Genomic DNA, 22,593 nt, shown 5'->3' with positions numbered 1-22,593 from the left:
AACAATTCATCCTGAAGTGCGTTATTTGAGAACTTTCTTTTAGTTTCTTCATGTCCTACTTTGCAGGATTTTGTCTTTTTTTTCTTGATCCCTGCATACTTTTAGAATTCTCTGATTTTCTACATCATTCTAAARTTCATCCTTGCTGTATGTCTAATGCTCATTTATTATGATTTTTTGAAGACAGCGTTTTAAAACTGACTTCAGCAGCAGATAGGAAATTAGTTGTCTGAAAGTTAATCATGGTCACTGTTTCTAAAAATGATTTTTTTATTTAGCCTTTTTTCCACAAAACTAGGGTCTGTCCTGATGTATGAATTATCTCAAAATATTGACTGCATGATGAAATCTTTCTTTGCTACTTGGTTAGCAGCTTAAAGTAATTTTTGCAACTTACCATTTAAGGTGTTTGAGTTTTCAAGAATTCCTTAATTTTGGCACTCTCCTTAACTTGCCTGACAGCAGTGAGTAGTAAAATTATRGTCTTATGTCAAGGATAGGTCAGATTTGAAATATAAATCCATTTGGAACTGTGGTTTCAGCAATATGCAAACTGTGCTGCAACGATTTAATATCTCAGTAAGACTCAGAGGAGGAGWGGTTTTGCATCTAGGAAGCCTTTTGTTAGCTTGATGTTCATTTGAGGTTACAGCTGTCTGTAGYCAAAGAACTGGGCTTTATGACCATGGATAACTTGCTTTATACCAAGTGTAAGGGCCACCTTGAATGTAACATTTTTTTCTTATTTTTCAAGGGAATACCAGGAGAATATTAAACAAGTTGATGAGGGTGTGAAAGAAATTGCTTCAATGATTGATAATTTCTATGGAAATGATGGGAAGACTGCATTTATTTTAACTTCTGACCATGGAATGACAGACTGGGGTGAGTCTTTTTAAATGTTGAGTCAGTTGAGTTTATGAGCATCTGGTGTATGATTAGAGAGCTCTGTCCCATGAGAAGCTTTGGAACCCCTGCTTTGATTTGGTATACTAAGTGTTGCTTAGTTGCTTTAAGTGTATGAAAACCCATGGTAAATTGCTGTGACAGCTGCATTCCATATCTGGGCAGAAAAAAAGACACTTGGGTAAAGCTTAACTTCTTCAATAACCTCTAGCAGGGATGGAAACATCTCTGCAGAAAACTACCTCAAGCAGGAGGAGATGGTGTTATTTGGCTGCCAGCAGCAAATTTGGTTTTGTTCCAGCCCCTCTGGGAGATTCAGTTTTCACTTAAGTGCTCTAAAGCACCTGGAAAAGGTAGGAAATCTGTATAGGAGCTAGTGAAAAACTGTACAGGGAGAGCTTGTATGGGGGGTGGAGAATCTTTTTGCTTTTTTTTGGCCTTTTAAGCACAGCAGAAAGGATGGGACTGCTGGGTGATCTTTGTGGAGGAGACTGGTGCTGGGAGACAGGTGGAGGAGCTGAGAGTACAGAAAGGAGAGTGAGGCAGGGTCAAAACATGCTGATACCTGCAGAGTATTGTGCAGGGCATGGGCACAGTGGCCAAATGCCTTTTGGGCAGATGAGAAGAGTTTACAGTGGTAAGCTCATTTAGACATTTTTTCCCAGCTTCTTTTTTTTTCTGGAATCTTAAGAACACTCCTGTCCTTGTGTGCAGTCAGTGAAAGTGGTAAGTCTTTCTTCCACTGCTGTGCATTTGCAGCTACTGACTGTGACACTTTTGAATCAAGGCTGCTCCAGGCATGGTCGTGGCAAAACAACAGTCAGCATCTTACTCTGTGTGTGAAATCCTGAAGTTTTCAACTGAAGGAATACAGACTTTTTCTGCCATCAGAGATGATAAAAATATTTGTATATTTATTCAAAATCAGCCTAATTACCATCTGCTCATTTGCAAAATAGTCTATTTTTAATATTATTTACTGTTGAGCTGACTGCCACTTGAGATAAAATTTTAATTCAGCTATTTTTTGTACATGTTTCAAGAAATAATTTCATAATTTTTTTAATAAGGAAGCTGTATGTGTATATATATATTTATATATATAATCATAGGCATCTCCAAGGTCCAACCACCTACTCAAGGCAGGATTAGCTTTGGAATCAAACACAGATGCTAGGGCTTTATTCAGCAGGGCCTTTAAAAMCTCAAAGGGATTGAGCCTGTGCAGCCCTTTTGGGCAGCCTGCTCTGCTGCTTGCCTGCCCTCGTGGAGGGGAAAGGTTTCCTTATCTGCAATCTGAACTTCCTTTGTTCTAAATTCTGCCTGTTTTGCCATCCTCCCACAGTGCACCACAGTGACACCCTGGCTCCATCCTCCATCCTCTCTCAGTGGGCTACAGGCAGGATGCTGTGGTCTGTCCTCCCCAAAGCCATTTTTTCTCCAGGCTGAACCAGTACCAGCCCTCAGCCTCTCCTCACAAGGGTTCATCACTGAGGGCATTCCAGATGCTGGGCATCTTTCCAGTACCAGAGGAGCCCAAAACTGGATCTAGTGTTTAGAGATTGTCTCACAGGTACAGGAGGATAATCCCTGTATATAGGGAATAGAGGAGGATRATCCCTTCCCTGTACCATGCTCCTGTTAAAACTGCCTGGGGTGCTGTTGGCCTTCCTCAATGCCAGAGTGAGCTGCAGGGGTGTTCTCATTATGTACTGGATCCTTTGAAGAGGGAATAAAAGGTGATAGGAGTAACTGCTTCAGGCTTTGAGATCCACTGGTCTATCATAGTTTTCTGTTATCTCTTTCTGTCTTGAAGGGAAAGCTTGATCTTGTGCCAGAAGTGCTAATAACTTTGAAATTTAGTGAGTCCAAGAGCAAACCCAGAGGTGCTGCTCAGGCCCATTATGAGCTGTCTGAAGGACAGTTCAGGAGCTTTAAATTGAGCTGGTAGCATCACTCCCTGCTGCAGCCTTGCAGTGGTTATTTGCAGAATGGAATGTGCACCAGTTTTAAAGCAAATTAAACATTGGAAGGACAGGGGGACATGTTAGGGAAAAGAATATGAACTGAAATAGACATGATCAAAGAAATTGTGGTTGCTGGCAAAATCCARTGAAGTCACTTGCTTTCACAGTCTGACCTCATGATTTTGCTTTAAATTGATGTCAGATGCAACTGCTGACCACGAACATAGAGGAGTTCCACACTCACCCTCACCTTGGCCACTTGTTCCTGCTACCATCCTGGCACAAAAGTACTACTGTGTTGGTATGCTGGACCAAAGAACAGACAACCAAACAGCACCCTTTTTACCCCTTTCCCCTGAAAAGATCTGTTTGGAGGAGGAGGAGGAGGAGGAGGGTAGAACCTGGAACAGACCGAGCTGGAAATAATTATTTTTCTTCCCCTCTATTATTTAGATCAGGCTGAAACCTGGTTCTTTATAACAGGGAGTGGATACAGCTGCCTCTCTCTGCAGAATCTGTCTTAAAGTATTCACGGAGGCAGAATCTTCAGTTAAATGCTGATGCAGCTGGTGGCTCTGCTAAAATGTGAGCTCACCAAAATATCCCTTTTTTCCTGCAGCCATAAGATTAGGTCCCTGGAAGATGGAGGAAGTGCTCTCTCCATAATCTCTTTTCCCAAGTTCTGAAAAGAAGAGCAGCTGTTGCTGTGTTTTGAGCCCAGAGAGTGCCCACCCAGGAACATCAGAAATTTAATTCCCAGACCAGTGTGTTCTTAAGCTTTGGGCTGTTTAAAGTAAGCAAAGTTGGCTCTTCAGATCTGCCACAGTGATTGTTTTAAGGACAGAATTGGGTATGAAATTGGGAACAGCCTTGAGGCTGTACAACAGTGTGCCTTCTCTGTCCTTTGTATTTATTAAAATATATATTTATACACAGGGAAGAGCATGTGTCTGTGCAAATACAAGGAAGATGTGTCATCTTGTAGATCCTGCAGTGACCCACATAGGAGTAACAAAATCCTTCCCTTTGAGGCTGAGTTATCTCACTGCTGTGGTACCTCAGCCACTGGGTTCAATGACCACCATTCCTTTCAAGCTTATGTGCTTTAGTAAACTGCTGCTGAGACGTCATAGTTTTCAGCCTTCCTGCTTTTGGTGGCTGATATGTTAATCTGGAGGGAATCAATTTCCCCAGGGAAGAAAATAATGTTTTATCAATTTTCAAGGAGTATGCTACTGTATTTAAAGCTTAAAAATGAAATTTTGTTGCTGTAGAAAGGATGACAGTTGCAGTGCATATTGCTTCCTCATTTTGAAATGGAAGTCTGATTCTTATTCAGAGATCAGTTCTGTATGATTTTTGTTTTCACATGTGCCTAATTTTACTTAAATCATCCATTCCTGGTTTCACTGAGATGTTCAGGATAAGTACATGCACATGTTTTGAGCAGGTAACTCCTGTATACATTGATGTTTTCAAAATACTATGRCTTTCATTTCTGTATGTTAAGAATTGGGAGTTTTAATATACAAAGTTCTATCTATGGTCTTAACTGATACTGATTTCCCWCTTGAAACTCGAATTTAGCCTTTATTGTTAGTGGCATAAAAATAAGCTATGAAGTTGCAATAGGTTGTCTGTAACAGGCTTTCAGTATGTCTGTAACAAGAACTTAGTACATGTGTGYGTATTTTTATTGCATGTAGGTTTTATTTGTTTTTACAGCATGTGTCTGAAAGTTTATACTCTTTTTTTTTGTTTGGTGTCTTAGGATCCCATGGAGCTGGTCATCCCTCAGAAACTTTAACACCACTGATTGTTTGGGGTGCTGGGGTAAACTATCCACAGAAAGTTACATCCCAGTTCTTTGAAGACAATTTTTTGAAAGGTAGGTAAAACATGAAATTTAAGTGTAGGATTCTGGTGGATAYTGAGATTTTTTGAACCATTGCATCTGTTAATTTCCACTAACTTCTCTTCTATTTCACTAAGTATGATTTGCTTTGTGTGGTGTCTCAAGAAAAGGTGACAGGGTATGCCTAAGCAAACTACTGCAAAATTGGGTAGATGGCAGTAAGTTTTCTTTTCTAATCATAGAATTGAAAACTTTCTCTCTTTGGTGACAGGAAAGGTGCTTCTAAAACTTAGTTCCACTAGAGACTTAATTTTTTAGGAAGAATTMTAGAATTCTAGAGGTTGAAAGCTATTTGTACAAAAACATGATAAGTTGACAAGTTCAAAGACTTCTTTCTAGCTCCACAGTACAACCCTGTGGACTTTCCAGGGGCTCTCTTGTTTCATTTGCATCCTTGTAGCTGTTGTGGAAATGTAAACAGCTTTTCTCAATGAAAAACTGTGACTTTTCACTGTTATTTTTCCCCTTTGTAATTTGTTTAAGAGTGAACCTTTTTTAAAAGAATGAATTTTGATTATTTCACATACATTATGTAATAAACACTGACTTACTCAAGTATCAGTGGGGTTAGGGAGCCATGTGATTAAATGATTCAAGCTGTTCCTCCTTCATGTGCCCTATTCTTGTAGCCTGCTCTGTTTCTTAAGATGCCTTGAGTCTCAGGTAGTTGCTCACGATCAATGAGGTAATGACTTTCTATTTTATTGGATTGTTTGTCAAGGTACATTAGAGAAAACAGGCAAAAATTACTTCAGCCCTGAGGTTTTAACTCTGCCCTGCTCTCAAGAAGGTATCTGGTAACAGATTAAGGAAATGGGACTTTTCAGATRTTCACTGTGCTAACATTTCACTCTCTGCGATTAACTGCTGCTGTAAAACTACATCATTTGTGATAAAATTGAAAATGAGTTGTAGAAAAAAAAACCACCCCAGAATAAAATAACTGTGTCACTGGTGTCTATGAGGGCTGATCTGCTAGACTTTTAAGGACACTTGATGTCTAAGGGTTGGTCTGTAATAGCTGGATTTTATGTCTGTCAGTTTCCTTGATTCTCAGCAGCTTTAATAYAAACCTCAGCTTTTGACTTCAAGTCATAATGAAAATGTGAGAGATTTTAGAGGAGACGAGTATTGAGTTGACTCCCAGGTGCACAAAATGGGAAGCTGTTTGTCCCTCATCTGTTAGGCAGTGTRTATTTTCCTAGGGGACATTTGTCTGCACCCTGCTTCGTGTTTTCCTTCTGACAGTTAAAAAATCAGCAAACCAAGTAACCACACAAAAAACCAAACACACCAAAGTAAACATCAGAAACTCCTCCATTTGTTTTGGACCTTTTCATCTGTCAAGTATGTTGTTGCTTTGTTTAGGCACTAACTTTACAGATTCTTAATTGCCACGGATGGTCTCTATTGGAGATTTGAGTCTCTCTGAGTATCTTGGGAGTTTGAATTTATGTTTGAATAATAAGTATATTCTTTAAAAGTGACTGTTCTCTCTGTGGTAGTACATCAGAGCTTCTTACATAGCTTAGAGTAAAAAAAAAAAATTTAAATGGAACTTGGCACTTGCACAGGTCAATACTGTTCAGCTACTCCCTTGTTACAATCCCAGATATTTTCACCAAGTTAACATATTAAAGAAAAGCTGTTTAAAAGAATTCTCTTGAAATGTTCTTTGAATCTGTCTTTCCTGCTCCATACAACTGCAGCTGTGACTATGTGCAGGGGAGGAGGGTGTTTTCAAGACTGCTCTGTTATTGATGTACGCAGGTGTCAGGCTTACATTTCTAGTTGCATGCACCAATGATCAAGTTCTTTCATCTATTGACAATCCTTTCTAATTTCTCTGAGTTAAGTGTTTATGGAAATATTGACAGAATGTTTCTAATGCTGACAAACTTCTTACACTCTGTTCAGTGCACGCAGGCTGTAGGCAGCTCAGTGAATTGTCTTTCTTCACATTATTGCCATCAAAGGTTCATATCCCCAAAGGCAGTGCCAACAGGCAGGGCTTAGCCTGTCCAGTTTGTCACAGAGAGATTGATGTGCTCCTKGGATGGCCAGAAGGGCAAAGAATCTGCTCTGGGATGACAGCCTTCTCTTCATCAGTTTCTTCACCTGTGCTCTTGCCTTCCCTCAGGCCTGGTCATGCAATCCTCTTGGAAGGATTTGTTACAGCAGCCTTGCATGCTGTGGGCGACATGTAGTATTATCCATTTGGCCACTGGTTTAACCCTTCTGCAGAAAGAATGAGAATACAAAACTGCTCTCTGGCTCCTCATGGGCTGATGGTTGGCCCTGRGGTGCAAGCCAAGAGGAGCTTGTGAGTGAAGGCACAGTCTCCTGCAGCATCAGGATGTGGGGTGGTTTATGGCAATTGTACACAAGTCTGTGTCATAGGGGCCTCAGCTGCTTTGCCACTCCTGAGGGAGCCCAGTGTACTCTCCACTAGTTTTGCTTCTGTGAGGTTTTGTGGGAGATTTTCTTTGGTTCTTGTAGCCTCATGCTCAGCCTCTTTTTGAACTGGCACTTCCCTGCTGTTTTCCCGGACTGTTTGCATCTGACAGCTCAGTGGGCTGCAGTAAAAGCGGGGCAGGATAAAGGCAAAAAATCCTTATYGAGTGGGTGGAAAACTGCTGAACATTGCACAGGAAATGTAGACAATGAGCTGCAATCATGAACCAGTGTGGGCAGCACGTACAGCCAAGGCACCTCCCTCCTGGGAGTACAGCCTGGAYTGGTCGGTCTGCAGGTGTGTCCTGGTCCTCTGGAGTTCCTGGGCTCAGTTTCCTATGGCTCCTGGTCCAAAGSAGATGTCTTCAACTCTGCATTTTGGAATATGTTAGATATTAGGGGGACGTRGAGATGAAGAAAACTTCTGACAAAGTGAGATGTTTTCTCTAGCAGTGCTACAGTTTMATCCCACCTTAGGCACATTTCGTGTATGCATAAACAGTTTTCCCATGTTTTTCTTTAGAAAATTGTACTTAAAAGGAAAACAGGCAATTAATCTATATAATAGAAATGTGAGCATCTGTTTCTAGAAATATAAATCCATTTCCTTTTCTGGGAARTGAACGGAAGCAAACTTCTTCATTTTGGTTTGAGTTTAAGAGAATTCATGATTAATGCTGCTAATACTTCTCCTGTGTTACCATGGGAACTCTCTGTAGTTGTCTCCCTACTGTTAAACTACAAGTCTGTGCTTTAGGGTGCTTCTGGGACCAAATAACAGTGGACCTGTACTCAGACCCCCATGCTAGCAGTGATATGAACTAATTGCTGAAAATAAGTTTGCTGTATGTGATACTGCAGATGTGTGGAAGATAGAAACAAACCTTGCTAAACTCTGTTTTTGAATTWACACTCCACCCCCAAAGTAAGCAGGTAATTTTCTCCTTGTTTCCTTGGAGGCCAGTGTAGAGCAGGAAAATATAATTTTCAACTAGCTTTTTGTATGATGCACCAAAGCTTTAGGGTCTAATGTTTGTACCATGCTGTACCAGTGTATTTAGGACCTTGGATTAGGCTTTTTTACAAACTATTGAAGAGATTCTATAAATCTGCTAAACCTGAGTTTGATTCTTTCAGTTGGCACAGGAGGTAATACATCACTGTGCTGAAAAAAAAAGAAAACCTTGGCCTTTCTTCAACTGATCTAGGTCACAATTGCAGGCAGCAATTTATCCTGCTGGAYAAAAGAAAATGTGAACTGAAATGAATGCATTTCGTTGTTTCTGCCTGTTGAGTTCATCTGTAACCCTTCTTGAGCTAGCATCCTAATGTAAAATCATAATTTTCTTTTGTACCAACACTTTACAGAAAATGGCAACAAGATATTAACAGTCAACTGAATTACTCCTTTTAAATCTGTGTAGATTAGCTGTTCATGTGCTCTGTTATTTCTTGCAGAATGGAAACTGGAGAACTTGAAGAGGCTTGATGTCAATCAGGTATCAAACATATCTAGTTTAATAGTGCATAAATTTTCACCTTAAATCATGTGTTTTTGTGATTTAAACCAATTTACTTAATTTGAATGAATGATCACACCAATGTACCATTTCCCTAGAAACAGGAACTGCAATAACATAATGCGGGTAAGTTAAATTGCTTGTTGACACTTGACAGCTGCACACAATTTCTTCTCCTGAAATGCATTATTGCACCATTTAAGTGATCCCACAGTGCTGTAGGAAGAATGCAGTACAATATACCAGGTTCTCCAAGCTGCTGTCATTGAATCAAAACCATTTTTTCTTATCGTGTTAAACTGTGGGGTTTTTTTAATCTCTGACTATTAATCTCTGGCCCAACTATTTTGCAATTTAGACAGTTAATACTGTAAAGGAAAAGGGTGGACAACTTTTCCTTTGATCCTAGATCAGTCAAGCTTTTTTAAATCACAGCGCTTCTTACTTCCAATCATTCTACAAAACTAAGTATATGAATGACAGACTCCAAACCTRCACAAATAAGGGAAACAGTCTTATGCTGTACTGTTAAAATTGGGAATGTTCTGGATCAGCTGCTTTCAGCAAAGCCCTGGTACAAAACTAGAGATTAATTTTCCTCTCAATGTTGGTAGGAGTTATGGCAATGTTGTTTTGAGGTTGTATAGAAGAATCTCAAATATTGCTTTGTCCTGGATAATGGAGTTCCCAAAAACAGAGCTTTTGTTCTCTAGTACATGTTGGACTATGGGTAAAAATAGCAAATGAGGCTCCTGATCACTATTACACTCCAAGCATATTGTTCTCTACAAATAATGGTTTGGAGTCTGGCAGGTAGATCTGAGGCAGCTGGARCAGTGCCTGTGGTTTCAGTGTACTTTCTTCAGATTTATGCTGGAGAAACAAAGAATTTTGGTGTGTRGTTTTATATTAAAGGAAAATATAAACCTGGTAAGAGGCAGTGTTTATTATCACGAGTAGAAGGTAATGATAACTTATTTTATGAGATGACTTGGTGTAGATTGAAGGACCGCTCTGGGGGCTGACTGCACATAAAAAGAAGTGCAGAAACTCCCTCTGAAGGGGAGAAAGTGAGKAGTCATCACTGTGGAAGCATGGGATAAGGAATCTTGTGAAGAGCAGTATATCCAGTCTACTGCTTAAAACTGTAAATATGAAATTAGTTCTTTTGGTCATATAAATAGTCATAAAAAGTGATATGCTTCTCTGAGTGCAATAAAGGAGGTGCTGAATTCCTTCAAATAAATACTGGGGGGGGGGTTATATTTGCTTTTTAAACTTAAATGTATTTTTGAACCTTTATCAGCAGTGGAGCCTCACATTTTGAATCTAATCTTGCCATGACTACTGGAAACTAAAACCCCAAAAAGCTATAAAGGAGAGTTGTATGCCAATATTCATTGGCAGTGTTAAATAATTTTCTTTTGCAAATGYAGATATGGTAAAATTAAACTGAATTTATTAGCTCTAGAGGCTGAAACTAYGTTAAAATGGGAATGCTTCTGTTTGCACAGGCTGATATAGCACCACTGATGGCTTCCCTTATTGGTGTGCCTTTCCCCCTGAACTCTGTGGTAAGAAGTACAAATGTTTTTCTATGTTATAAATATCTATATTATAAAGGAAGAGCTGTTGGGGACAAGACTTGAGGTGTATGAGGGGAAAGATTACAGATTTTTAGAAGTGCTATAGGGTGCAGTGGAGATTGCTTATAGTTTTAATTCTATGTGTGTATCGTTAGAGTACAAACTTAAGTCTTTTTATGTGTTGTATAGKGCTTTCAATTGGAAAGGCAGCTGGTCCTTTTGTAATCTGCAACTTTATACTTGAGCTGTATAAAAGATTTTTGCTGTTTTGTTTTTAGGGGCGGTAAAAATGCAATATGGTTTGAATAACACATGATTTTGATCATGAACACTAAGCCTGTCAGCAAGCCAGTTCCTGCAATTTAAAGTTCAATTATTTCTTGATTTATTACTTTTCTAGTGTACTTTTCTAGATGTTATCTTGTGCCTCTAATTTAGTGAACAGTGAGATGGCTTTCTAAAAAAATTTCTCTCATGTATTATCACATAGTCCAAAAGTTGCCTCATAAATATCTAATTGACAATTAGCATTTCATTAGCATGCTTTCACACTGCTAGTTTCACATATAAAACACCTATTTATAGCATATTTTGTAGAATAATTCTTCTGGAGACTCTGCCCCAGTGTCTCTCACCTTGTCCTGCACTCATTACTGGTTATGTGAGGAAAGCTGCTCAATATAGAGTGACATGGGAGCTGCTCCCTTTCCTCCCACAAGTACTGAATTAAGTCAGGCCAGGTGAGGCTTTGGGTGAAAGACTTCTAGGGATTTCAAAAGAGGCTTCTGATTAGAGGTTGAGGTTATATTATTTTACAATACATAGTTTAATAACAACTTCCGTTGTTTATGTTTTTTTGCATTCCTGTAAAAGCTGAGCTATTACAAACAGTCCCTGGGATGTTGCAAATCTGTGAGAGAAGGGTATTTTCAAAGGAGTTACATGAGTTATTTCAGCAGTAATTTGAAGTATTCTTCGTGCTCGTTTGGCCAGCAATTCAGTTTAAGATAAATTCCTGTTATTTTATTTAATTTTTTTGCTTATTATGTGTATTTTTCTTCCTCAGGGAACTCTGCCTGTAGAATATCTGAACAGTAGTGCTCATTTCAAAGCAGAGAGCATGTTTACCAACGCTGTTCAAATTCTTGAGCAATTTAAGGTACTAAACATATGGTAAAACCCCTCAACTTATTTGAATAATAGTTTTGTTATGTGCAAAATAATTATATTACATGTCCTATACATAGTGTGCTAAATTGAAAGGATTAAAATTCATTTGATTGAATAGCTCTGAGCCTTATCTGAAGAAGTTTGAAAGACTTTAATAAACAAGTTTGTTTGGTTTTTTTTTTGTAAGGAGACTAACTTTTTTCTTGATTTTTAACAAAAGTGCTGAGCTTATTGATGTTAATGTAAGCTTACTTGCAGCATGTAGGTAGAATCTGAGTGCTAGTACCAGAGAAGGGAAATAATACCTTTGCAATGGGGGCTGGGAGACAAGGCTTTAAAACAGAATCAGTACACAAACAGATCAGAAAGGTAATAGGCTCCTGTGCATTAAAGAAATTAAGTTAGTGGTGTAATTAACTTTTAGCTAATGCTGTTATATTTGTTGTTTTGCTTTGCAAGTGTTCATCTCTGGCTTCTCTGACTTGATTCATTTATGGTTGGATATCACATTATGAGAACACATGAGTGGTCCAAACAAAAAAGGTTCTGTTTCACTAGGCAGTGGAGTAAGAAACTCCAAAATCATAAAATCACAGTTTTGGCAAGGGAAAACCATTTTCCACGATAGAAGCTGAGACACGAAAGAACTGTTGCCCTGTCACAAAATCCATGCGATGGCAGTGGAACAATGAACTAGCATGAGATAACCTGCAAGAGATTAGCACCTTCAGCATCTTCTATCCTTTTGTGAATGTGAGGTTCACAAGGTGTGGATACCAGGGTGGCAGTGTCAGCAGCAGAATCACTTTAAGAAATATGGTGGAAAGCTGGCATGTAACAGGGAGGCTGATCAGTGGGGTTGGATGTGAAGTCTGAAGCATGCTGATATCACCTCTACAGTTGGAAGACCTCTGTTTTAAGAATTAAGGATGTGATTCAGATATTTTTCTCTTAAATTGGTGTCTTGATTATTTAAAAAAACAAGTAGTGCTGCCTCTCCTTTCCTTTAAGGTTCCTTTTATTCTGTTGATCTGTAGTGACAGATTATCTTTTGTTGTTGTTGTTGTTGTTGGCTTGTTTCTAGCATTGGAATGATCCTGTCTGACTTTCCTTTGTGTTTCTTTGCTGAAGCAGAACTAGTGCAGTGGCTTAAACATGCCAAGTGGGTTTTTGCTTTTCCTGTGCTGGACTGATGTGACCATAGTTTGTGCTCCTGGAGATGATGTTGCCTTGGATGGATAGGATGAAACRTGTGGGTTGCTACTTCCATCTCTCAGGCTTTGGAAGCAGTGTGCCTAGGAAGTTCCTAACTGCACATTATGCCCACAGTCAGGCTTGAGTCAGGCAGCTGCAGGAGGCCTTAAAGATGTTTTGGAGAATCTTGGACAAGGCTTTCTGATGGCATCAAAACCTTCTGGTTTTGTCTGTTAATTGATTTAAGAGCATTGCTTTGGCGGTGTTTGCTGCAGTGTAGTGCCTCTTGTCTGGCATTAATGTTGCTGGTTTCATTGAGGGAGGTTGTCACTGAAGCCTGGTAGCCTTCCTCTTATCCTGACAACTGTAGAAGTCCTTCTGAAAAATCAGTGGCTGGAGCATGGTTTATTTTATTTACTTCAGAGCAGGTCTGAGTTTCTAGGAACTCACAGGAGTTGAGCATACTGGAATGTAACAYCCAGTTTCTTGGACAGTATGTTTTGCAGTATGGTTTAATTCCTTTTCCAAAGTCTTAGAATCTTTTGTGATTTTTTTGTAGTTTAACTCCTGTTACAATTTTTAGTCTTGTTGGAACTTGGATGTAATGATTTAATGCTCTTTTATGCAGGTTAAGATGCATCAGAGAAAGGAAACTACTTTGTCATTTCTGTTCACACCATTCAAGTAAGTGTCTGTAAAAACTATGTGTTTTATCTGATTGTTTGTCTTATCACTCACTGTGGTATTTCTGTGAGCTGCAACAACACAGTCAGTCTCTTAAGTCTTCTTTTAGATGATAGTGTTTATCTGACTATGAAAGTTCGCGCTAGAACTATATGTAATTAGCTGCTACTTCTCACCAGAATTTTAAAATAGATTTATTTTTTAAAATATATTCCTTACATTTAGTTTTCCATTATGGGTTATTTGTCTAATTWTTTTGACAGTATAGCTACACAGACTGCACAGTAATTTTCTCTGACTTTTTTTTGCTATGTTTTTTTCAGTATTCTTTGGGAGATAACGTCCCTATAGGGTCAGGAAATGCAATCTGTTCTTGATTGTATTATGTGAAAGTTGAACTAAGAATTGTATCTTCTGTGATTTAAATTTTAATGAAGAATAAATAAAATGCATTGCATCCAGAAAAGAGCCTTACAATCTTTAGAATTTGTGTTGCCTAGTACCAGGGCTGGGAAGGAGTCTTTGTAGTGATTTGTGTATCTGGGAACTCTGTTCTCGTGTGTGGAACACTTACTGCCCCCCCTCACCCTTCTGTCTTACCTAATTATTATGGTTTTTTTCTCCTTTTCCTTTCTTCTCTAAATGTTTTTAAAAGCTTTGCCATGGGTGCACGTGATAGTGTTCAATTCTGCTCTCAGTTTGTGGAGTGTTCCAAAAGTGCCTTGTCACCAAGAGCAGCTGTTTTCCTTTGGGAAATAGAACTGATGTTAATTAAGGTCTTCAAATCATAACAGCAGTAAAAAGTACTTGAGTTGCTTCCTGAGAAATATGTTTATTGTTAAAGATGATTGCTGTCTGTCTGAACAGACATTTACTGTGTTATTTCATACCCCTAGCTCCTTCAAAGGGAAGAGTCCAAAATGGGCTGCCAGACACAAATCAAGTTAATCTGGGGCACATAATGAATCTTTTAGAACAAATTCTGAGAATGACAGTTGCATTATCAAAGAATTTACTGATCTGTATGAAATAAAATGCCCATATGAAAAGAATGGCCAGTCCTCTTTGATAAAAGACAGTTTGATTTCACAGTTCTTTAAATTTTACCTTTTCTTGAGAAATAAAACTGATTCTATAAAATAGGATGTGGTTTTCTTAATGCTRTATTTATCTTTAAAGGAACAAAGTATTAATGATTACTTTATGGACTGTGTTTTTCCTGTTTGATGATGTGTTGGATTGTTTTAAGTGGAAATGCCAGAGACATTTATCACTTTGAAAATACAACTAAAACTTGGTATAAACATGTTGCTTTGGTATGGTCCACTGCAAAAATAASGGGAGTTTTTTGGATACTTTTCAATCTTTTCTGAATCAAAATTTAGATTAATAGTTCTTTCAGGAAAGGTTTTTATTTGAGACCAAAATAATTCCTTGGATTTGTTAATGTCATGGATGGAGTGATGCACCTTATAAGAGAGAAGTAATAACACATTCATTGATATAAAACAGCTATTTCACAATGTTTGGTAATAAATGCAACGATGGTTAACAAGATTCAGTGGCAAGGTACACTTGATTATTTACTGCGTAGAGGATGGGTCAGACAAAGCTGTCATGGAGATCCTCCTGTGGAATTGTGAGGTTCAGAAAGGACACCCTTGTGTTCTAACCTCCTTCTCAGAGGSAGTTTAGCTGCAGTTGAGTCTAGACTTAGTCCCAGACTTGGTCAATGGTTTGTGTCTAAAGGATTATATGTGCACTAACAAACCTTTGTGTTAGTTAGCTAAGATTTCTAAGAACTGAAGGAAAACCTGGGGTAGTCTTAGATATGACCTGTCTATCCTGTCTGCATCCTTCAGATGACTGAATGTGTGTGCAGTGAACACAAGCCWGAACTTCACCTGCAGGTCATGATCTGATGCATTAGTATAAGGCAAACCACATCTGTTCTTCAAATAAATTATGYTTGAATCTGAATGAGATAGAGAGGGAAAGGCATGTGTCTCCTTCTGCTGTCTCTGCTGAGACATTTTTTTGGTGGTAGATAAAAGAGTGTAGAAAAGGGTATGGTTACTTTTTCAGAAGTTAAAAATACAAAGGTGTGGATACCTGCCTCCTGTCTGGAGCAAAAGTAGTCTTTGTACACTGTGCTATGTTTGAGAGTAATTGGTAATTGTACTGCAGAACTGTRTGCTATGGGACTTGTCAGGCCAGGTTTAATGTCAGGTTTGGCTTCTGATCTGTGTTAACCTGTGGTTGGCCTTACCTGCTGCTGCAGCTGAGCACAGTTCTGTGCCATGTTTCTGCACTGCTGTCCTTTCATTTAGACACAAGTAACTTCTTCCACCTCTGTTCATTTTCAGTTGTTTTATAAAGGAGTTATACCCTTTTTTAATTCTTCTGGTGTCTGAAATATGTAACTTGAAGCTCAGAAAGTGTGTGCTCCAGCATATAATGCTTTCTTCCTTCCTAGTTTATTGGAGTTAGTGAAGTGTAATTCATGTCTGAAGTGTTTTGGGATCATGAAGTTATGTAGAAAATGTAAATATTTTGTTTGCGCCTATTACAGATTTTTTGTTATTTCAGCAACTTGATGGCCTGAAAATGAACAAAGATATCTCTAAGAACTGAATTCCTTAAATTATTTAAATTAAAGATGGAGTTGAATGAAGTCTGTGTAACAGAAATGTAGGTATGAGTTCCAGAAGAAAAATGAGTCTGGAATTCCAGATTGAGACATTCTGGTTTTAGAGATGTTGATGCAATTATTTATGAATATATAGTTTTCAGAGGGGGGGAGAGGGGAGGATATATTCAAAAACAATGCATTCTGTAGAAATTGCAACTTAACAAAAACCTGAACTTATTTTCTTCAGTCAGAAATAGCATTAAAAAGTTTGTTTTAATATTCTGAGAGGAAAATCCTGTTTTCTAGTTTGATTTTCAGGCATTTTGTTATTGAGTGAGTAGAAAACTGTTCRTGACCTTCAGCTGCAATGACTCAAAAGCTAGTGTTTGAGTTGTATGTGGAATATATTGCACTGAAAGCATTAAGCTAGTTCATGTATATATATATATATGTATATATATGTATATATTACTAAAATAAGTCTATTTTATAATGTTGGCAACAGAGGAAGAATATTGTGTTGATATAAAGCTTCTGATTTCCACAGGGAATCTCGTCTCTAGCAGAAGTGTGGCACCCATAGTGGACAGGAAGTGAAGGAGGCCAGTAGGTTTGTGCCCTTTCCTACCTGGATCTAAATTGCATCTCTCTCTGAAATCCATCTGTCAGGTGTCTAATGATGAGAAGGGGAATGGAGCTGATCATTGTGCTATGTGATAGAAACTTCAATAGTGTCCACTTGACAAGGCTTGAGGCAGGTTAGAGTTTGGATAGCCCTATCTATTAATAAGGATGTGTCTGTCTGCCCGCTTTATCGAAGTGCCTTCATCAAGGAACAAATCTGGGTRAAAGTGTATCTTGAGGCTAATTGTGAAGCTGTTGAGAATACATTTCAGAAACTCAGCTCCAAGTGTCTGATTCTGCAAGGCAAGGTGCACAGCCTGCTCCCAGGGGAGTGAATGTGCAAGAATAGAAGAGAATCCCTTGCTGATACTGAATATATACGTGCAGTTCCAGTTGGATATGTGAAAGAAGTTACTGTCTGAAATTCATTTCCTTCCCACTTCCTTTCTCTCCCTGCTTTTTTTCCCAATTACAAGAGACATATTTTCAGAACCCATTTGCTTAGCAGAATCAGAGGCTTTTTTCAGAACTCTGAGAAGAAAAGCACAATGTTTTGACCTTTATGTGTAAGAAAAGCAGGTGCCAAAATACCAGATGCTTTGAAGGAAGTGAGAGGACAAATCTGGAGACTGCTGACAGAGGAAAACTGATGTCCAGGATAGTGAACTATCTTAGCTTTCTGACCAACTGATGTACCTTAAGGCARCTGCCAAGCTGGCACAGCTCAAAGATGAGTGTGCCAAGGGGCCAGATGCTACTGTTGCAAAATCATTCCCAAAGTTGGCATCTCTGGGCTGTGGAAGTAATCCTACAAGAAATACCAGAAGCAGAGCGTGGTGGGGTGAGTAAATGGTGCATCAACATGGCCCTAAAATCGGCATAACCAATTAATGCAATTTGATTATCCCAACAGGTACAAGAGATTTAAGATTTAAATTACACAAAAGCACAGGAGTCCTTTTGCACAGTCCTGGTGTGTACAGTGCTTTCAGGGATGGCTGGGCTTCCAGCTGTTCAGGTTCTGGTGCCTTACAGTAACGTGGCAAGAGCAGTAGTTTAAGAACCACCATATACAAAAAAATCCAACAGATGAACAGCTAAAATATAATCAGTGCTTGCTTACCACTAGCTGTGCTTTTTTATTGAATGTCTTGAAGTTTAGATCAATAGTGGTTGGGGTTTTTTTAGCAGGAAGTAGAAAYTTGACTTTAAATAAGATACATGGGCAGTCTTCTCATATATGAAAAATCCTATACCGCTTCATGCCTCATTTTTAAAGTAACCTAATAATYTGAATACTACATTTTAATCGTGCCAAATTATTATTTTGTGTGTACAATCAAGTTATAACTTGCATATTTATGTAGATAGTCACTGAATTTTTAATATGCAGTGTACAGATATTAAATAGAAATGTACTTCTTACCATATGAAAATGTAAGTCTTCCTTTCCCTTACCCTCTAGTATGAATTGAGATGTAACTCCCTTAAACATTTGTGTGGATTTGATGCAAGGAAGTATCAATCATGTAGAGACTGAGTCTTTCCACATAATTGCACATTTTATATTTTGTCAGTGATAGAAAAGGAAATAGAGTGTAGAGTTTCTTTGAAGATTACAGAAACTTAAAAAAACTGCTATGTGCACAAATACCTCTCTTTTCTTCCTTTCTCTGATGACTGGAGATACAGCACTACATTGTTCCCTCTGTCTCATGGCCTTTCAAAACTTTAATAATAGACGTTCCCAGAAAATTGACATTTGGATCAAAGAGAAGCAAGTGATTTCTTTTCCACCACTGAGTGAAGCAGGGTTCTTTAAGATGTCAGTACATCCTTTGAAACRTACTATTCTTGCTTTGTTTAAATAAATTACATTTATTGAAATAACTGGTAGTATGTAAGATATTTGTGATACATGTGATAATGCTTGCCAGAGCAAACATTAAGGACTGAATGCCAAGGGGAAAGGGTGAAAATACTGCAGTAGGGAAGCATAGTCTAATAGTGATTATAATTTTTGGAATACTTTGAGTCTTCAGAAGACCTTTTATTTAGCAGAAGCACTGATCTATCTGCAAAGAGATTTCAGTCCATTTATCCCGTGGTCAAGAACGAAGGACAGCAGCTGCARGTGAACCCTGGAAAGACAGGCAGCCTTTGCCTTTCTCCACTTTGTCCCTATTGTGTTATCAGGTATAAATGTAGGCATAAGGCTGCTGCTGGGACTGCTGGTACAAGCAGGCCAGTGTGGGCACCTGTAACCTGCTGGTGTTGGGAGGAAGGCTGGCAGCCCTCTCCCCTCCACCCTTGGCTTTAAGAACCTGTGTATATACATCAAAAACTAGAACTGCAGTGCCATACAGACAAAGTGCTCAAATGAAAATAATGGCTTTGTATTATTTTTTACAAAAAAACGCTCCTGATTAAATAGTATATGTATTATCTCTTCAGGGAGAAATCAATGCCTGTTCTTTTGCAAGAATGTCAGCTTCTCTTTCACTGAATGGGCCATGTCTGAAGCACTCTGCTGCTCAGGGAGGATGCAGTCCTCTTAGAAGGCAGACATCCTGCTGGTCTTGAGTTTCAGCAGTGCACTTGGGAGCTTTTAGTTTGTACATGAAAAGCTAACTGGCAGCATCTTCTGCGCAGGAGGACTGGATGTAATTGGATTTACTATCAAGTAGGAAGTAGTGAGGTCTTTAGAAGGAGCTAAAAGGCTGATGTATAAGATAAAATATCACAAGACTAATGTATATTTCTCCATTTCCTTTTATTATAAATCCTTTTGGACTTTTCTTGGACCTTGTGAGGCTTTGTGCAATGAGGGTGAGGGAGGATGTACAACAGGTGGTAGAAGGGGATGGACAGAGAATGCACTGCTCTGGGGCATGAGGTAAGTGGCAGAGTACAGGGCTCTTTCTGGATCTCAAGAAGGAAGGCCCAATAACAAATAGCTTAATAAAACAGTTATTTCAGCAATGTAAAATAAAAGGAAGAATACAGATAGCAAATAACCCCCTCCAGATGCTGGCTACCGTGTGTTTGTGGAGCATTTTTCTGATGGATTGTTTTTCTGATGGTGCYGCAGAAGCGCTGGCTGTGGAGTAGTCTCTTGTTTTGGTTGGTCAAGCTGCTCTCTGTTTTTCTACCAAGAAACCAACTCTGGTGATAATTTCTACTGTCAGACAGAATGGAGGTTCACATGAGACCTTCTTGCAGCTTTTACAAACAGGAGGACAGGACAGCAGTGCAATCACTGTTAYGGCATGGAAACTGTCTGCAGGCTCCTCTCTTCCAACCAGCTCACTGGGTCTGTCCTGTGGCCAAGGTACTTGGGCACCATAGGCCTGGCCCTACTTAGGGTAATTGTCATGTGGATCACTGACTCYTTGATGTTTCCTGGTCAAGATCAGTACAGGTGACTTCCCAGATGTGTTTTGGTGGCTATGGGGCCCTGCTAGTAGGTACTTGCCCAGCACACCACAAGCTGCCTGCTCTGGATGCAGCTGGTTGAATAATGGTCCCTAGGGCTTAGGATTGGCATGTAGGATTTTGGAGCAGAAGAGGAGCTGTGGCATAACGCTGCATAATCACAGCACTGCAGATACCTAGATCCACCTCGTTGTCATAAATCRTACATAAATCACTGACATAAATCATCATGTCTCTTGCAGAGGTGAGGGCTTGCAGCATTGGCAGGGTGTTGTTATTAAGAGTCAGCACATATACCTCCTCTGTAGTACTAAAATAGAAGAGACTTTAGAAGTTGTGCATTTCTTTTCCTTCAAGGATCTTCCACGTTCCCTAAGAAGGTGTTTCCCTTTCCAAGACTGCAGCATCAAAGCCTGTTGTGGCTTTCTGGACAACCCCCCTGCCCCTGGAAGACCCTTGCATCCAGCTTCTCAGCTTCTCATCCAGCTTCTGCTTTGAGGGGGCCAGAGGGACAATTTTTGAGTGTGGCCTCCTCCCTTCTGGCCTCAGGTTCTCTGAAGCTCTTGCCATAGTGGTTTACATGCAAAATATGCTGTGTGCRGCCCAGTTATCTTAATTGCTTCTCTGTTCAGTGAATTGGCAACTGGCAGTTTAGTTGTCAGCTCCTTTTTCTCTCATCTTTGTTATCTRAAGGATTAACATAAATATCCTGAGGCACTTTGCTGTTGAATATGCTACACCAGGGATTCTGATTTGTGGCTATTTTAGTTCCTGGGACTTGACAGTCCAGGGTTAGAGCATTAGCAGTCATACCATTTCTTGATGTCCTGCTGTCCTCTGCATGTTTGTGAATCTAATGAATACAAAAGCATGGATGTACTGATGGGCTTGTGCAATGTTCCAGTAAAGATACTTCTTTTTGCTACCTTTGGCCTGTGGAAGTGTGTGTGTCCTTCTTTCATTTCATTATGCTTTAAAGAACAAAAAACCCCCAACTTACAAACAAGATCTTCTTACTGACTTTCTTAATCCCTTTCTTTCTTTTAGAGTGCCAGTGGTGCTTTTTAATGCTTCTTAAAAGAAAAAGGATAACTGCGTTGCAAASATAACTGCCTACAACACTGCATGTAGACTACCTGACTACAGGTTAGAAAATCCAGAAATACAAAAATGCAATTGAAATTTAGATATTCCAAAACTGAAACTCCTGGCAGTGGAACAGCAGGAGCAAACAGGTCAGATTAAGCTGGGAGGGGAAATATTGTGGGTTAGGGGCTTTATGGAGCTGTATAAACCTYTTAATGTAGTTTTATGTAGAGTACATTTTGTTTAAAAAATGACAACTTTAGCACACTAAAAATATGGCTATTATATTTTATCTCTAATCAACATGTATCTTCTAATTATGAAAATCAAWTTTTTTAAGACTTTAAAAAAAGTCTCTTTTAGCAGCTTACCTGAAAATATTTTAGTGRACAAGTAAAATTAAGGCCATCTAAATAGATCACTGAGTTACCCACATTGTTTAATCTTAGAATCTTCACTCTTTGACCAAAACTAAAATGCRTGCAAAGGATTGTCTCTTTATGTCATACTATTTCACTTTGGCAGATACTGTAAAACTCTTTCTTCTGAGAAGGCACATCTAAAGAACTGGAATTGAACACATTTTGAAAATGAGAAAATATTGTCTTTTTTCTGGCCATTGAAATTCATGTTAATAGGTAATTTGTTGAGGTCCATAGAACTGGAACACTTTTCTTTTTCCTGATCATYGCCCTAGGTAACATCATGTACGCTGTATTGCACAGCAAGTTCAACAGAAAGTAAATATCATGATACCAGACTTCGACTTTTGAAATATTTATTTGGTCAATTTTTCCACAATTTGTTGAATGAGCTCAAGACTTTGCATCACTTGCCATTYATTGTCATTCTGAGTGTTCTCCTCCATGATAAAGTGGAAAGGTTTTCTCTTCTGCATTTCATTCTGCTCCTACAAGACTATGCTCAGTACTTTGTAAAGAAACATGATAATGACAAAGTTGAGTTTGTTTGTGATTGCAGTGGTATTAAGTCTCTGCATTCATGGGTTGCCAACTGGAGTGAATTTGATGTAGAACAGAAATAAGTATGCAATCATGTTCTGCTACATTTAATAGTGTTGAATGCAAGATCTGTGCCTTTACTCTCTTGTTACCCACCCTATGAGTTTTGAGGTGCCATCTCTGTTGTGTTTGGAGGCAGCTCTTGTGGGACTTCATTTTTGAAGCCTRTTGCTGCACTGGTTCAATTGCTTTTGAATAGCAGCCCTACAAAAACATCAGGCCAGTCTTATATCTGCATTTTCAAGATGACATTTTGCCAGCAGTGGTGGTATAGATAAAAGCAGTAGTAGTGGGTCCTGTAAGTACCATTTCAGCTGCTTGCAGAACTGCAGGAGTGGAAGACGTCTCTTCTCTGTAGTAGGGCCCTCTGACAGAGGGGTGTGTGGCAGAGTTTGAAC

At 39.0% G+C, this 22,593-nt stretch overlaps 1 protein-coding gene across 2 annotated transcripts in view; it reads left to right on the top strand.

Moving 5' to 3' along the window:
- Positions 1 to 22,593, top strand: part of PIGN (phosphatidylinositol glycan anchor biosynthesis class N) — a 97,241-nt gene that overhangs the window by 29,178 nt on the left and 45,470 nt on the right. For both annotated transcript variants that reach the window (XM_057373123.1, XM_057373124.1), the window contains exons 7-12: positions 755 to 885; positions 4,645 to 4,761; positions 8,701 to 8,741; positions 10,277 to 10,336; positions 11,415 to 11,507; positions 13,341 to 13,396. In XM_057373123.1, the coding sequence (XP_057229106.1) occupies positions 755 to 885; positions 4,645 to 4,761; positions 8,701 to 8,741; positions 10,277 to 10,336; positions 11,415 to 11,507; positions 13,341 to 13,396 (498 nt within the window). The remainder of the gene's footprint in view (positions 1 to 754; positions 886 to 4,644; positions 4,762 to 8,700; positions 8,742 to 10,276; positions 10,337 to 11,414; positions 11,508 to 13,340; positions 13,397 to 22,593) is intronic.

The sequence above is a fragment of the Malurus melanocephalus genome, unplaced genomic scaffold (assembly GCF_030028575.1).
Source record: "Malurus melanocephalus ecotype Western Australia unplaced genomic scaffold, MMel_1.1 scaffold_187, whole genome shotgun sequence".
NCBI classification, from domain to species: Eukaryota; Metazoa; Chordata; class Aves; order Passeriformes; family Maluridae; genus Malurus; species Malurus melanocephalus.
This window is presented reverse-complemented; position numbering and strand designations above follow the sequence as displayed.